The sequence below is a fragment of the Musca autumnalis genome, unplaced genomic scaffold (assembly GCF_047663935.1).
Source record: "Musca autumnalis isolate F117 unplaced genomic scaffold, ASM4766393v1 scaffold_3, whole genome shotgun sequence".
Taxonomy (NCBI): domain Eukaryota; kingdom Metazoa; phylum Arthropoda; class Insecta; order Diptera; family Muscidae; genus Musca; species Musca autumnalis.
This window is the reverse complement of record NW_027411866.1, coordinates 60,429,607-60,447,875: the sequence shown is the minus strand read 5'-3', so window position 1 is coordinate 60,447,875 and position 18,269 is coordinate 60,429,607. Positions and strand designations below refer to the sequence as shown.

General features: G+C 39.6%; 1 protein-coding gene across 1 annotated transcript in view; it reads left to right on the top strand.

The window, feature by feature from the left end:
- Positions 1-14,716, top strand: part of Rab40 (RAS oncogene family member Rab40) — a 92,216-nt gene extending 77,500 nt beyond the window's left edge. The window contains exons 4-5 of the mRNA XM_073979056.1: positions 13,854-14,076; positions 14,162-14,716. Coding sequence (XP_073835157.1) covers positions 13,854-14,076; positions 14,162-14,379 — 441 coding nt within the window. The 3' untranslated portion in view covers positions 14,380-14,716. The remainder of the gene's footprint in view (positions 1-13,853; positions 14,077-14,161) is intronic.
- Positions 14,717-18,269: the final 3,553 nt, after the last annotated feature.

Genomic DNA, 18,269 nt, shown 5'->3' with positions numbered 1-18,269 from the left:
CTACATTTCTTGAATTAGGGTCCCCGCCTATAATTATGCCATCATAATTAAGTCCAAAAGTTTTAATCTTTGTGAGACCGTTGTAAATCGATGGTTCTCCAGTACTAACAGGAAAATAAATTGAACCAATCAAAATCCTCTTAAAGTGACCATTTACAGACATATTAATGGACATAAAAATATTCGGAAAATCAATATCTGAAATCACAACCTTTGAAAAATCTACATTGTTTTTAAAAGCCAATGCAACACCTACACTACTTCTATCCTCCAAAAATTGATAATCTCCTACACTTAAGCCAGTACGAGCCCTAACCACTATTAATTCGTACATCACGTATTTTTTCACTATTTAACATGAAACTTAATTAACGTCAAATATATGTCTAAAGAGAATAGATTTTCATAAATTTTTGTAGGATTAATTTTTCAGCCACAATAATGAACTGGTAAACTTTTTTCCATTGATTGGAAAATAATTGTGGCCTGTAGACCGATTTTCGGAAAATTAGTTTTTGGTCCCCATACAAAGTTCTATGAAAAATAAAAAGCGGCCAGAGAGCACGGGTTATCGTTAACTGATCGTCATAAATTTTTGTAGAGATCATTTTTTAGCCCCAATAATGAACTGCTAAAGTTTTTCATCGATTGGACAATAATTGCGGCCTTTAGAGAATTTTCGTGAAAATGCACCTTTGACCCCATACAAATTACTATGGAAACAAAGATCGCTCGGCAGATACGGGTTAACGTTAACCAATTCCCGTAAAATTTCATATATAAGGTTTTTGGTTCAAATCGAAACAAATTTAGGAGGTAGGAGCTCCAAAATAAAAATATTTTTTGTTTTTTATGGGTCGCCCTAATATACATACTTTAATAACACATTGTTGAAATATGCTCTGTGTACGAATTAATAGTGGTTAGGGCTCGTATAGGCCTGTTGTGTGCTCTAATTTCGGAAGCCTAAGGGGAATAAATTTTTATTGCTTAATTTATTAAAAAGAAAATAAATTTATCAGTTAAGAAATTCTGTGCCATTGACATAATCTCTTAATTTGGTGGAGTTCCGGTATAGTGTTATTTCCTAGAAATTGGGTTCTTAGCGTCGCGAAGGCTGGGCAATGACAGAGATAGTGTTCCAACGTTTCGTCGTCCTCTCCGCATGCTCTGCATTCGCTGCTTTCTGCACAACCGATTTTGTGCAGGTGTGCTTGTAGCCCTAGGTGTCCCGTAAGGATGCCTGTCAGTCTACTAATGTCTTTTTTACTCATTTGAAGGAGTTCCTTTGTTTTATCCTCGTCTGGGTTTCCCCAGAGGATTTTTGTATTTTTCCCTTTCTCTTCAGTATTCCAGAGGGATGTATGGGCGTTTTCTGCCCATCAGAACAGTTTTTTATTTCACCGTCTTGCTTGTTATTGCTTTAATTGCTGCTTTACTGTCCGTTAGGATGTTTACAGTGATTGGCCTTGTGTTAGCTTTAAACCAGTTCAGACACTCTGTGATCGCTCGGATTTCTGCCTGTAGGATCGTATTATGATCCGGCAGTCGTAGAGAGATTCTGGTGTCCTGGTCTTCGATATATAGACCCAGACCTGTTCTCCCCCCTAGAACGGCACCATCTGTGAAACCACAGCTTCCAGTCTCATACCTTACCTGAATTTCTATTGGGTGGACAAATAAAATTGTCTCTAAAGCCCTAGTTGGTGTAGTCCCGCTAATACTTAAGCAGCACGTTCTTTGGACTTTTTGCAGTACTTTTACGTTGCATTTCTTGTCCGTAGCTGTCCACCATACCACTGAAGCGTAAGTTAGAATCGGTCTAATTACGCTTCTGTATAACCAGTGTGTCATCCTAGGATTGAAACCCCATTTTGAGCCTATAGCTCTTCTGCAGGATGACCAACATCAGTGGGCTTTATTAGCCCTTTCCTGAATATGGTCTCTCCATTTAAGTTTCCTGTCTAGAATTACTCCCAGGTACTTAATTGTTGTAGGAATGTTTATCATCTTATCTAGGAAAACGGGTTCTTCGTAAGCTCCTATTTTCGTTTTCCTAGTGAATAGACATAATTCTGTTTTTTCCGGGTTGACATTTAGACCTCTCGGTCTAGCCCAGTTGTATGCTATTTTTAGAGCCGCTTCGGCCCTTCTACAGAGTATATTTGGATTCTTTCCCCTAAGAAGTATTATAACGTCGTCTGCATAGCAGATGGGTTCAAATCCTTCGTCGGTTAAGATCCTTAGTAGACTATTTATGGTGGTAACCCATAGGAGAGGTGATAGTATTCCTCCCTGTGGCGTCCCCTGACCAACTTTGTCTCTTTTTGTTACGTCTTGTAGCGCGCAGCTTATCCATCTATTCCTTAGCATGTGGTCTATCCAGTGCCTCAAGGCCCGGTTTACCTGAAACTCGTCTAAGGAGTGGATTAGCGTTTCGGTGCTGACGTTGTTGAACGCTCCTTCGATGTCGATGCAAACTGCGAGAGTATACAACTTCATCTCGAAGTTTCTCTCTATGTGGTGTACTACCTCATGTAATGCGGTTTCCACTGATCTACCTTTTACGTATGCATGTTGTTTGTACTTGAGCATATCGTTAGGGATGTTACTCTTTATCATGGTGTCGACCGTCCGTTCCATTGTTTTGAGTAAGAATGAAGTTAAACTTATCGGACGATAAGATTTTGGTATTGCATAACTTGACTTGCCGGGCTTGGGAATGAATACTAACCTTGCCTCTTGCCAGGCCAATGGAGTATACGCAAAGTTTAAGCAAGCATTGAAAATCTCGACCAGATTGGACGAAATATAGTCCACTTCCCTTTGAAGTAAGGCTGGGAAAATCTGGTCTAGTCCCGCTGCTTTGTATGGCGAGAAGCTCATTATTGCTTCTTTAATCATCAAGTTGTTGATTTTTGGTGCTTCTTCTGATGCATAAGCTATCTCCATCGGTGACACTGTGTGTGCCGTAGTACTCGACGGGAAGTGCGTTCTCATCAGAAGGCTTAGAGTTTCCTCGGTTGTTTCCATCTTTTTACCCGTCTCATCAACCATAAGCTCGGGTTGTGAGTGAGTTTTAGATAGAAACTTTTTAATTTTAGAGACGTCATTCACGCTATCTACCTGTTCACAAAAAAGCTTCCAGGAGTTCCGTTTGGCGTTTCTTGTCATTTTGTTGTATTCTTTTAGTTTTGTTTGGTAGTTGTCCCAGAATACAGCTGCTTTTTTACGTTTTGCCATATTGTAAAGTCTTCGGACCTCTTTGCCTTTGTTACGAATTTCCCCTGTCATCCAGGGTTTTTCGTAGGCCGATTTCCTCTCTCAGAGTGGACAACTTTCTTCGAAAGACCTCACTAGAGCCTCTGTCAGTTTATTGACATTTCTATCAATATCTTCTTTGCTTAGGCAAACTTCAACTTCTTGCCCTAGTCTATCTTTAACTTGTTTTCCGAATTTAGCCCAATTAGTTTTGGATTTATTTCGGAAAGTTATCGGATTCGGCGGTGGCCTTGATATTTTAAACCTGATATACCTATGGTCAGAGAAGGAGTGTTCCTTTGAAACCCTCCACTCATGTACCTCGTTTATTAAATTTTCTGAACATATTGTTACATCTAATACTTCCTCCCTAACTTTGTTAACAAAGGTTGGTGTATTTCCTATGTTAAGGGTTATCAGGTCGTTAGTATTCCAAAATTCTAGAAGGGCTTGACCCCTCTTGTTAGTATTAGTACTACCCCACGAAATGTGGTGAGAGTTAGCATCGCTACCTACTAGTACTTCGTTACCTGTTTGCTTGATTTTCCTCACCAGTTGCTGTAGCTCCGACAAAGGTGGTAATGTCGGCGAGTCGAACGGCAGGTAAATTGATGCTAGGTATATATTACCATTCCCTTGCTTCAACACTGTGGCGTCCGAGGTTGACAACTCTGGGGAGAAAAGAAAGCATAAGTTTTTATGGCATATAATACAGGTCCTCGGTCGGTTTCCTGTATTAGCGTAAAAGAGTTGGTAATTAATGTGGTTTAGTCCGGAAACCTTGTTCTTTACGGTCCAAGGTTCCTGGATTAAACCGATGTGTATATTACCTTTGTTTATTTTATCCATCAGGGCTTGAGTTGCCGTTTCGCTCCGATGGAGGTTTATCTGGATGACCTCAATCACGAGTCATCCAGTAAGCGTGCTTCTTGGGAGTCGCTGATGGCTTCGACCCCCTCCTCGGTATTGCTCGGTGGTTTGTCCTCCTTGCTGGTTTGGTGGGCATCCTCTTCTTCTTCCCCGACTCGTGCCCTTCCAACTTTAAAGGTGACTGCATTACAGATGTAGTACGCCTTGCCCTTTGTCTTTGTAAGACTGGATAGTGAGAGGTCGTCAATTCCAACCACAAGGAGAGTGCCATCCTCTTTCTCCTCCCTGTGGAAGATTTCCCACCTCTTCACTTCCAAGGTCTCATTTTGCTTGCCAAAGACCTCGAGCATGCGTTCTGTCTCGAACTTGCAGTCATACCCTTTGACGTAAACCGTCGTTTTAGTCAGATGAGGTATCTCGTCTTTCCTCACCAGCTTCAATTTGCCGCCTTCCCAAGGAGTTGTCACACTGTTGATGACTTCCTCGAGAACGGCCGGGTTCGCGTGCGGTCCCAAGTGGTATACTAAGAGGTCCCCTTTGAGCTCGCTGCTGACTATTTTTATTGGCCCACTCTTTAGAATGTGTTCCAGTATTTTATCGCTGACCATATTTTCGATGGCCTGCTGATGTTCTTTAGGTAATCTGCCGGACCCTCTACTGGTATCGATCACTGCATAGCACCTCTCGTCCCTGTAGTTCTTCCTGGCCACCTTGGCGTAAGTAGATGGCGGCTCCGAGCCAGTCTCTGCGCCCATCTTCCTCTTCTGGAAGGCCCTGGGCTTCTTATCAGAGCCCTTGGTACTTCCAGAGGATTCCGCGGTCGCGCTCACCTTCTTCGTGCCCGAGCACTCCCTTTCGCCCTCCGTCGAAGGGTTATTTGGGCAGTCTCCTTCGCGTTGGTTTTGAGAGGAATTGCTTGGGGCATTTGATGGTGGGAAGCTCATTTTCTTCTTACATGGTTTGGCGGTATTTTCTTCCTCTGGAGATCTAATCCTGTTCGCCGCTTCCGATGAAGTGGAGGGATTGTTGATCTCTTTTGGTGCGGCCCGCTGTTTTTTGTTTAGCTGTGCCTGGATCCTCTGGTACCTACGTCTCTGGGCTCCAGTCCACCGTTGTAAGTTTAGATATGCTTTCGCTTACCTCTTCTACCATCTTGTGGACCTCCTCGTTAACGGACTTCTCTCCACAACGGTGGTGTTGAATTTTGCAACTGCTGTCTGATTCGGAGTCAGGGTCGCTCCCATCCTCGGATTTCTGGGTCCAGATTAAACTCTCCCTTCGCTTCCCTTTCTCCTCATCTTTTTTACCTTTCGGTTGCGTGCTTGTAGCAGTACCGTCGACCACAGATGCCAAGGCACCCACATCTGTAGGAGATGTTTGCTCACGATCACTTAATGACGACGAGGTGTGACTCGCAGGCAGATCACTATTCCCCGCCGGTACTGGGTTATTTAGGCCCTGCACCGTAACTTTTATTCCTTCTTTGTCCTCCATGTTTGTTTTTTGTTTTAGGGGAACACCCCCGTAGTCAGTTTTTTGTCCGCGGGAACCTTAGAGGTTCCAGAGGTAGGTGGTCGTGCCACTCCACCCTAGACGGGTCATGTCACAAGTGATTTCCCTCGAAAATGATAGAGTAGCCCGACCATCCACCTCCGCCGGTGGGGACGCGCCCGGTAGGAGAACTGACATACACCCTCGGGTTTCTCTCAAATGAGTTTCTTGTATAAAAGCAACATCTATCTTATTAGACGTTAAAATATTTAGCAAATCAATCCTCCGGCTCACATTAATTAGTGACCTAACATTAAGTGTTATTAAATGCAGTTTTTTACCCATCATAATATAACTTTACTTCATTTAATAAAGCTGACACTGATTCTTAGCTTCATCTAATTGCACCCGTTTATAATTCTTCATAACATTTTCAATTTTTTGCTCTAGACAAAGCGTTTCCGGCTGACATAAAATCTTAGCAATTTTTAAAAAGTCTTGAACTATTGGGGATATAGCATTTTTAGAACAAGAAGGTGACTCGTTAAAACAATTGGCAAAAGATTTTCCTGATTGCAATAAATAAGCGCTATTTAAGGCCTTAAAAACTCCTCTGGAGGCTTGAGTCTTCCTTAGATTTTCATTAGCTTTTTGGTCCCCATACAAAGTTCTATGAAAAATAAAAAGCGGCCAGAGAGCACGGGTTATCGTTAACTGATCGTCATAAATTTTTGTAGAGATCATTTTTTAGCCCCAATAATGAACTGCTAAAGTTTTTCATCGATTGGACAATAATTGCGGCCTTTAGAGAATTTTCGTGAAAATGCACCTTTGACCCCATACAAATTACTATGGAAACAAAGATCGCTCGGCAGATACGGGTTAACGTTAACCAATTCCCGTAAAATTTCATATATAAGGTTTTTGGTTCAAATCGAAACAAATTTAGGAGGTAGGAGCTCCAAAATAAAAATATTTTTTGTTTTTTATGGGTCGCCCTAATATACATACTTTAATAACACATTGTTGAAATATGCTCTGTGTACGAATTAATAGTGGTTAGGGCTCGTATAGGCCTGTTGTGCGCTCTAATTTCGGAAGCCTAAGGGGAATAAATTTTTATTGCTTAATTTATTAAAAAGAAAATAAATTTATCAGTTAAGAAATTCTGTGCCATTGACATAATCTCTTAATTTGGTGGAGTTCTGGTATAGTGTTATTTCCTAGAAATTGGGTTCTTAGCGTCGCGAAGGCTGGGCAATGACAGAGATAGTGTTCCAACGTTTCGTCGTCCTCTCCGCATGCTCTGCATTCGCTGCTTTCTGCACAACCGATTTTGTGCAGGTGTGCTTGTAGCCCTAGGTGTCCCGTAAGGATGCCTGTCAGTCTACTAATGTCTTTTTTACTCATTTGAAGGAGTTCCTTTGTTTTATCCTCGTCTGGGTTTCCCCAGAGGATTTTTGTATTTTTCCCTTTCTCTTCAGTATTCCAGAGGGATGTATGGGCGTTTTCTGCCCATGCTTTTAACTCTAGACGCGCCGCTTTTAAAGGCTTAGCATTATCTAGGCTTATCGTAGCTTGCTCTCTGGCTTGCCTTGCCAAGGAGTTGACTATCTCGTTACCCCTAATCCCTTTATGTCCTGGTACCCATATAATGTTAACAGAACAGTTTTTTATTTCACCGTCTTGCTTGTTATTGCTTTAATTGCTGCTTTACTGTCCGTTAGGATGTTTACAGTGATTGGCCTTGTGTTAGCTTTAAACCAGTTCAGACACTCTGTGATCGCTCGGATTTCTGCCTGTAGGATCGTATTATGATCCGGCAGTCGTAGAGAGATTCTGGTGTCCTGGTCTTCGATATATAGACCCAGACCTGTTCTCCCCCCTAGAACGGCACCATCTGTGAAACCACAGCTTCCAGTCTCATACCTTACCTGAATTTCTATTGGGTGGACAAATAAAATTGTCTCTAAAGCCCTAGTTGGTGTAGTCCCGCTAATACTTAAGCAGCACGTTCTTTGGACTTTTTGCAGTACTTTTACGTTGCATTTCTTGTCCGTAGCTGTCCACCATACCACTGAAGCGTAAGTTAGAATCGGTCTAATTACGCTTCTGTATAACCAGTGTGTCATCCTAGGATTGAAACCCCATTTTGAGCCTATAGCTCTTCTGCAGGTTGACCAACATCTGTGGGCTTTATTAGCCCTTTCCTGAATATGGTCTCTCCATTTAAGTTTCCTGTCTAGAATTACTCCCAGGTACTTAATTGTTGTAGGAATGTTTATCATCTTATCTAGGAAAACGGGTTCTTCGTAAGCTCCTATTTTCGTTTTCCTAGTGAATAGACATAATTCTGTTTTTTCCGGGTTGACATTTAGACCTCTCGGTCTAGCCCAGTTGTATGCTATTTTTAGAGCCGCTTCGGCCCTTCTACAGAGTATATTTGGATTCTTTCCCCTAAGAAGTATTATAACGTCGTCTGCATAGCAGATGGGTTCAAATCCTTCGTCGGTTAAGATCCTTAGTAGACTATTTATGGTGGTAACCCATAGGAGAGGTGATAGTATTCCTCCCTGTGGCGTCCCCTGACCAACTTTGTCTCTTTTTGTTACGTCTTGTAGCGCGCAGCTTATCCATCTATTCCTTAGCATGTGGTCTATCCAGTGCCTCAAGGCCCGGTTTACCTGAAACTCGTCTAAGGAGTGGATTAGCGTTTCGGTGCTGACGTTGTTGAACGCTCCTTCGATGTCGATGCAAACTGCGAGAGTATACAACTTCATCTCGAAGTTTCTCTCTATGTGGTGTACTACCTCATGTAATGCGGTTTCCACTGATCTACCTTTTACGTATGCATGTTGTTTGTACTTGAGCATATCGTTAGGGATGTTACTCTTTATCATGGTGTCGACCGTCCGTTCCATTGTTTTGAGTAAGAATGAAGTTAAACTTATCGGACGATAAGATTTTGGTATTGCATAACTTGACTTGCCGGGCTTGGGAATGAATACTAACCTTGCCTCTTGCCAGGCCAATGGAGTATACGCAAAGTTTAAGCAAGCATTGAAAATCTCGACCAGATTGGACGAAATATAGTCCACTTCCCTTTGCAGTAAGGCTGGGAAAATCTGGTCTAGTCCCGCTGCTTTGTATGGTGAGAAGCTCATTATTGCTTCTTTAATCATCAAGTTGTTGATTTTTGGTGCTTCTTCTGATGCATAATCTATCTCCATCGGTGACACTGTGTGTGCCGTAGTACTCGACGGGAAGTGCGTTCTCATCAGAAGGCTTAGAGTTTCCTCGGTTGTTTCCATCTTTTTACCCGTCTCATCAACCATAAGCTCGGGTTGTGAGTGAGTTTTAGATAGAAACTTTTTAATTTTAGAGACGTCATTCACGCTATCTACCTGTTCACAAAAAAGCTTCCAGGAGTTCCGTTTGGCGTTTCTTGTCATTTTGTTGTATTCTTTTAGTTTTGTTTGGTAGTTGTCCCAGAATACAGCTGCTTTTTTACGTTTTGCCCTATTGTAAAGTCTTCGGACCTCTTTGCCTTTGTTACGAATTTCCCCTGTCATCAAGGGTTTTTCGTAGGCCGATTTCCTCTCTCAGAGTGGACAACTTTCTTCGAAAGACCTCACTAGAGCCTCTGTCAGTTTATTGACATTTCTATCAATATCTTCTTTGCTTAGGCAAACTTCAACTTCTTGCCCTAGTCTATCTTTAACTTGTTTTCCGAATTTAGCCCAATTAGTTTTGGATTTATTTCGGAAAGTTATCGGATTCGGCGGTGGCCTTGATATTTTAAACCTGATATACCTATGGTCAGAGAAGGAGTGTTCCTTTGAAACCCTCCACTCATGTACCTCGTTTATTAAATTTTCTGAACATATTGTTACATCTAATACTTCCTCCCTAACTTTGTTAACAAAGGTTGGTGTATTTCCTATGTTAAGGGTTATCAGGTCGTTAGTATTCCAAAATTCTAGAAGGGCTTGACCCCTCTTGTTAGTATTAGTACTACCCCACGAAATGTGGTGAGAGTTAGCATCGCTACCTACTAGTACTTCGTTACCTGTTTGCTTGATTTTCCTCACCAGTTGCTGTAGCTCCGACAAAGGTGGTAATGTCGGCGAGTCGAACGGCAGGTAAATTGATGCTAGGTATATATTACCATTCCCTTGCTTCAACACTGTGGCGTCCGAGGTTGACAACTCTGGGGAGAAAAGAAAGCATAAGTTTTTATGGCATATAATACAGGTCCTCGGTCGGTTTCCTGTATTAGCGTAAAAGAGTTGGTAATTAATGTGGTTTAGTCCGGAAACCTTGTTCTTTACGGTCCAAGGTTCCTGGATTAAACCGATGTGTATATTACCTTTGTTTATTTTATCCATCAGGGCTTGAGTTGCCGTTTCGCTCCGATGGAGGTTTATCTGGATGACCTCAATCATGAGTCATCCAGTAAGCGTGCTTCTTGGGAGTCGCTGATGGCTTCGACCCCCTCCTCGGTATTGCTCGGTGGTTTGTCCTCCTTGCTGGTTTGGTGGGCATCCTCTTCTTCTTCCCCGACTCGTGCCCTTCCAACTTTAAAGGTGACTGCATTACAGATGTAGTACGCCTTGCCCTTTGTCTTTGTAAGACTGGATAGTGAGAGGTCGTCAATTCCAACCACAAGGAGAGTGCCATCCTCTTTCTCCTCCCTGTGGAAGATTTCCCACCTCTTCACTTCCAAGGTCTCATTTTGCTTGCCAAAGACCTCGAGCATGCGTTCTGTCTCGAACTTGCAGTCATACCCTTTGACGTAAACCGTCGTTTTAGTCAGATGAGGTATCTCGTCTTTCCTCACCAGCTTCAATTTGCCGCCTTCCCAAGGAGTTGTCACACTGTTGATGACTTCCTCGAGAACGGCCGGGTTCGCGTGCGGTCCCAAGTGGTATACTAAGAGGTCCCCTTTGAGCTCGCTGCTGACTATTTTTATTGGCCCACTCTTTAGAATGTGTTCCAGTATTTTATCGCTGACCATATTTTCGATGGCCTGCTGATGTTCTTTAGGTAATCTGCCGGACCCTCTACTGGTATCGATCACTGCATAGCACCTCTCGTCCCTGTAGTTCTTCCTGGCCACCTTGGCGTAAGTAGATGGCGGCTCCGAGCCAGTCTCTGCGCCCATCTTCCTCTTCTGGAAGGCCCTGGGCTTCTTATCAGAGCCCTTGGTACTTCCAGAGGATTCCGCGGTCGCGCTCACCTTCTTCGTGCCCGAGCACTCCCTTTCGCCCTCCGTCGAAGGGTTCTTTGGGCAGTCTCCTTCGCGTGGGTTTTGAGAGGAATTGCTTGGGGCATTTGATGGTGGGAAGCTCATTTTCTTCTTACATGGTTTGGCGGTATTTTCTTCCTCTGGAGATCTAATCCTGTTCGCCGCTTCCGATGAAGTGGAGGGATTGTTGATCTCTTTTGGTGCGGCCCGCTGTTTTTTGTTTAGCTGTGCCTGGATCCTCTGGTACCTACGTCTCTGGGCTCCAGTCCACCGTTGTAAGTTTAGATATGCTTTCGCTTACCTCTTCTACCATCTTGTGGACCTCCTCGTTAACGGACTTCTCCACAACGGTGGTGTTGAATTTTGCAACTGCTGTCTGATTCGGAGTCAGGGTCGCTCCCATCCTCGGATTTCTGGGTCCAGATTAAACTCTCCCTTCGCTTCCCTTTCTCCTCATCTTTTTTACCTTTCGGTTGCGTGCTTGTAGCAGTACCGTCGACCACAGATGCCAAGGCACCCACATCTGTAGGAGATGTTTGCTCACGATCACTTAATGACGACGAGGTGTGACTCGCAGGCAGATCACTATTCCCCGCCGGTACTGGGTTATTTAGGCCCTGCACCGTAACTTTTATTCCTTCTTTGTCCTCCATGTTTGTTTTTTGTTTTAGGGGAACACCCCCGTAGTCAGTTTTTTGTCCGCGGGAACCTTAGAGGTTCCAGAGGTAGGTGGTCGTGCCACTCCACCCTAGACGGGTCATGTCACAAGTGATTTCCCTCGAAAATGATAGAGTAGCCCGACCATCCACCTCCGCCGGTGGGGACGCGCCCGGTAGGAGAACTGACATACACCCTCGGGTTTCTCTCAAATGAGTTTCTTGTATAAAAGCAACATCTATCTTATTAGACGTTAAAATATTTAGCAAATCAATCCTCCGGCTCACATTAATTAGTGACCTAACATTAAGTGTTATTAAATGCAGTTTTTTACCCATCATAATATAACTTTACTTCATTTAATAAAGCTGACACTGATTCTTAGCTTCATCTAATTGCACCCGTTTATAATTCTTCATAACATTTTCAATTTTTTGCTCTAGACAAAGCGTTTCCGGCTGACATAAAATCTTAGCAATTTTTAAAAAGTCTTGAACTATTGGGGATATAGCATTTTTAGAACAAGAAGGTGACTCGTTAAAACAATTGGCAAACGATTTTCCTGATTGCAATAAATAAGCGCTATTTAAGGCCTTAAAAACTCCTCTGGAGGCTTGAGTCTTCCTTAGATTTTCATTAGCTTGTACTCTTTCTTTTAGTTGCATATACTTGATATAAGCGGGACATTTTCGGAAACTTGCAGGATGTCCGATTTCCTTACAGTTTACACAATATGGTTTAGTATCATTTTTCTGGACATATTCGCACTGACCAGGCTCATGAGACTTGTCACACTTAACATAAGCTCGAGCTCGAGTGCAATTTGAGGAAACATGGCCCCATTGCTCCATTGCTGGCAGCGCCAACATTGAACGGTTTTTAAATTAGATTTTGGAGATTCAAAATATACTCTATGCTTTAAGATGTACCTGATATGAGATACATCCGATGCCCTCTTTCCAGGATGCAAGGATAATAAAAATAAACCTGTGTCATAATTGTTCTTTTTAGAATGGCTTGTTTGAAGTTTGGTTACCTTTTGAATAGTGTTCGGTATTTCTTGATCTAGCCAAGCTTTAAGAGTTTCCAAACTAGTGCCATGATACAGTCCACGCAAGACAATACTGACATTCTTAAACTCTTTAGGTGTGTATGTATGTATATGCTTCAAATTTTCCTTCTCTTAATATACCCATTATCTCAGAATGTACCAAAGGATCTTGCACATATAATTTACTCTTGAATCTATTCTTATTTATAATCTTGTATGTAATCTTCTTAGAATCCAACTCCTCAATCAGACGACCAATATTAATACCAAACAAAAAAATAGGAGGACAAAACTTGACAATCTTAGGGTTAGATGCTACATGTTCTCTTATCGGACTAGCATTTCTAACTGACATAACAGGTTCCTTTTCTAAATCTAGAGAACCTAAAATATAATACCTATTTTGTGACCCTTCAATGAGTGGTGTATGTATATAATTTTCTTTGGAATTTAAAGAAGAAAGAAAATACATGTATTTGTTTTCAATTTGAAATATGTACATGTATTTTGTTTTTGTTTTTTCGAACGCACACGCAATTAATTAGGTAAAGCCTTTAAAAACAATCGAATTCCATAGTTTATAAAATTGTTTTTAGAATATTTGTTTGGAAGAAATTCTTCAGTTTTGCATTGGAACAAAAATTTAATCATATTATCCATTCGATTATGTGGAGAAACCTTGGCACTTCATTCATTTTTCGCGTTTTATATAAAATTTCCAAAAAGTATTATAAACAAACCCAATAGTTGCTTTTGTGTTTACTAATTTTGAAGTGCCACCGTGGTGCAATGGTATGCACACCCGCCGTAGACGCAGAAGGTCGTAGGTTCGATTCCCCGGTTAGGCAACATCAAATTTTCAATGGTGGCAAAATACCCCTCAGTAATGTTGGCGATATTTCCTAAGTATTTCAGACATGTAAAACTTCTCTACAAGTGTTGTCGTAGGACACGCCGTTCGGACTCGGAGATAAACTGTAGGTCCCATATCATTGATATAATATGAATCGGGGTGCACTCATTGATATGAGAGAGGTCTCCCTTGTCCAGTCTGGGATGTTTGTGGAACAATTATTAATTTTAAAGTTATATGAATTCAGGAATAAACAGGGTTCTATAATTTAGTCATCTAGATCTACCTCTTATACCATGGATTCAATATTTGCATAATTATCTTGGCCTTTTGTTATTATTTTTACTTTTGCAATAACTAATTTAATAATTTTAATTAATTAATTTTAATTTAATTTTTTACTTCACAATATTTTGTGTTAGCACGCTCCCGGCATACCAAAAGTCCTTGTTGGTAATAGGCTTCATTTGGCATTCAAACGACAAGTTGCAGCGAAGCAAGCGGAATTGTATGCGTCTCGTAACAATATGTCATGTTTCGAAATATCTCCTCTTTGTGATTTCAATATTAGGGAATCATTTTGCGAATTGGCTCGTATGGCTCTACACAGAAACGGAATGGAACGGATATGGCGAAATAATAAAGGTATGCCTTGCGATTCGTCATATATTACAATTATATATAATATATGTATAACATCATTTTTTTAAATGTATCCCTATAATTGCAGTTTTATCACTACAAGAATTATGCTGTCGAACTATTGTGAGACGTACAAGTGTATATGCTATTGAATCATTACCATTGCCACCATCTGTTAAATCTACATTAAAATCGTATGCACTAACAACGTCTCAGTGTTTTAATACATTAAATAGCACATCAAAAAGCAAAAATCGATGTAAAACGCCTACTAGTAGCGGCCGAAACAGTTGCTGTATTGCGTGATTTTGTCATATACGAATAAGCCAATATCTGTAGCAGTTGCAGTCGTTGTATAAATAATTCCCTTCGACAAGTCGTGGTTATTTCAGCATTTGTTTCAATTTAGTTTAGAAAACGATTGTAATATGCGATTCGATTAGGCTTTATTTACAAAAGTATTTATTTTTATTTAATTTGTATAGCATTAACTACTAAAATAATCTAAAGTTGTTAATTTCATATTTTTTGTTTATATTTTTATTAATTTATAGCAATATTGAAAAATTTATACGCATTGGACACAAACGCATGTTTACAATATTCTATAATGGGAAAATAAATTTTGAATACATATATAAAATATGAGTTTAATTCACAAACACAAGAGTATTAATAACTTTATTATAGGTATAAACACAAATTATAAAAATGTTTCCATTAATTTTAATTGAAACTGAATCTACTTCCTCCTTCTCCTCTGCATTTTATACAACTGCCACTGATTTTGCTTCATCATCGAAAAGGTTTTTTATGTTGCCTTCCCAACTCTACTCCATTAAGAATTTCCGTCTCGTGAATTACTTTGTGTCGTGCGGGTCCATGCCGCATACTGGGCAGATGTCTTGCACGGCGCGATCGATTTCCGCCCAATAAGAATTTAGGCTACTGGTTTTTTGTGGGGATCTCTAAAGCAAATGGGTTTAAAATTCAAGTCTGGCAACGCTGCCATGAGCAGCTGAAAGTTTTTGCGCTCTTCGGAAATTTATGGAAAATATAAACAGCCCTATTCTGAACATTCCCATGGGAACTGTTTCCCATGGGAGCGAAATTTCCCATTCCCACGTTTTCCATATTCTCAACGACGTGGGAACAGCAAAACGTGGGAGCTGAAATTTCGAAATTCGAAATTAGTTACACCAAATTATTATAGTATATTTTTCGGAGCTGTAATTTTGTTTTGTAGTACAAAATGCCTATTTGCATTGAATTCGCGGTTTTTGAATTAGATTAGCAAAAGTACAACTCACTTAATTCAACAACCGTGCATTGTTTTATGGATTTTTAAGTGAATGGAGTCAACGATGTGTGGTGTTGTTCTAATAAGCACATTTTCTTCAGAATGTGCGAAGTGGTGTAAGCATTTTTTAATTAGTAGGCAAACATAATTTTCGTGTATAAAGTAATAGGAACTTTTTAAGTTTGTAACGAATTTAAAAATTGTATGTTGATTCGGAAAAATTTTAGTTAGGGGTTTAACGAGTATATCGCTAGTTTTACTTATTCCTAATGATCGCTAGAACTTTGCATATTTTGCATTTTAATCCCATTGTTGTTGTTTTTATATTTTAAAACAACTATTTTATTAGTGGAAAAGATTTGGAATTGTTCGCCAAGGGGTAAGGCAGGAAATACTATGTGTCGTCGAATTTCAACGAATGCACACACCAAAAATTTGGTTGGTGTTGTTTTTGCTGTAAATCAGACCAACCAAATTTTTGGTGTGTGCATTCGTTGAAATTCGACGACACATACTAGTGGAAGAGGTTTGAATTGTTTTCGCAGACACTTTCGTCGGAGTTGTATGAGGTTGCCAAGGAAAAACTTCTCATTGAACTTTTTTCTTTGCTTACCTTTATACTTCGAGCTGACGATTGATGTTTGGGTATAAAAAGTTTCTTGTTGAAGAAGTTATTGAAAAATAACTTCGGTGGAGAATATCCACAAACAAGAAACAAGGGAACTGATGAGATCCAGTGGCGTGGATCGAAACTATAGTATTCCCTGCCTTACCCCTTGGCGAACAATGCCAAATCTTTTCCACTAACAAAATAGTTGTTTTAAAATATTAAAACAACAACGATGGGATTAAGCCAGACTATTTTGAAAAAAACAAAATTGCAAACGCTATCCCAATAAAAAAACGCCACAATGCTTCTATTTTTAATAAATTAAAAAAAAAAAATCGGATATTTTTCTCGATTATTACATATTTTTGCGTATTATTACATATCGTCACCATAAATTTCCGAAGACGTATCTAAAAAAAAATAAAATACGTTTTTGATGGAACCTAAAACTAAAACACATGCCCTTGCAAAATTTCAAGCTTCTACGTTCAAAATAACGATCCTATTCAAGAAAAGGCATTTCGGAAAATGGAATAGCATTGCAATAATTTGGCATATATGTATGTACGTCTGTGTTATCGTTGTCGTGTCGTTGAGGAGACTAACACGTTTTCAATAGAACGTTAGTCGTCTGATTTAAAAAACCCGAAGGTTATAGTACGAAAATGAATAAAAGTTGTAAAGATTGTATATATAATGGTTATTTTCCAATATATTTTAATAATTATTGCCAAAAATTCTATTGAAATTGATTTGTTTTTACTTGCTGTGCTGCGTTAATAGAATCAACCAAGGTACTTTTCTCGTATTTCAATACATATGGTCTGTTCCAGAACTGCAAAAATCTACTAATTTTTACTACTTTTTTTGTTTTGTTCGATAACATAAAGGAAAAATTTTTATCGGTGTAAAACATGTTACATTCTTGCAGGTTTTTGTATCATATAAGAATATGCAAAATCCGAATGACATATTTTACAGTACATTTTGTATGCTTTTATTAAGCAAACACATGTCGATTATAAATATTTGCAATAATTTTGTCGTGTAGATGTCTTAAAATATAAAATTTCATAAAAATATGAAATTTCCTGAATTTTTTTTTTCATACTCCCACACTGTTTGCTGTGGAGATTTTTCCCACAAAATTCTCCCACAATTCAAGATAGAGAATGTATACTTTTTTCCCATGGGAACAAATTCCCAATTCGAACTTCATTCAGAATGAGGGGAGATGGGAAATGGGAAAAAACTCCCACAAAATTTTATTCAGAATACGAAAATGAAATGTGGGAATGGGAAAAAATTCCCAACTCCCATGCGTTCAGAATAGCGCTGAAAATAATAATAAAATAATGAATTAAAAGTTGTTCTACGAGTTAATATAATACACTTTTTTGGAGTAGTTCTCATCGAATTGATGTGTCAATAACTTGGATAACAATCTAACAATCGTTGATGTTTGGTTTCGTTTATTGCGAATCCCTGTATCGCATCCTACAATTTAATTGTTTATAAACATAAACAACGTATATTTTGGATGTTATTGAGTTACCTTTTGCAATAAAAATGCGGCTTGTGCAATTTAAATTGTACTAAAACTCAATATAGAGTATACTATCGACGATGTTTAGTATATTTTCATGCTACCAAGTGTCTGAAGCTTGATCAATCTAACCTCAAAAACAAAAAACAAGGTTGTTAGTTAATTGCCCCCGGTGTAGCATTGATAATGCTGAATGTCTCAGTAAGGGACCTAGTGTTGATTCGAGTATGGAGGTTGGAAGTATTGATGTGAGCTTTCATGAATTTGTTGAATCTCTTAAAAATCAAATCCAACTGCAGAAACAAATGCTGGATGAGCAATGGCGAAAGGCGACCGAAGTTTTTGAACAAACTATGAGTGGATGGAGAAGCTAAGAGTGGAATTCAAGACTCAATTTGAGACTTTAGCAGAAGACATCAACAAATGTAAGGCTGACTTCCGTATTGTCAATTGCTTTGTGCTTTGTAAACTTAGTTAAAATATTTCAGTTACACACTCATGCATTCGTTTGAACATTTTTTAAGTTTATCACAATGAATGAAACCTCCAGTCAAAATTTGCTGAGTGTGATAAACACAATAAAAAGAAATGTTTTAGAATCATCTGAACATTTGCAACGCAGAAAGATTCCTAAGACATGTAACTTATTTTAGAAGTTGTTATTGGGCTTTTTTGGTCAGATTTTTTAATGATAATAAAACGAATTTATTTTATCTTCTGCTCAATGTTTCGTTGGCTTA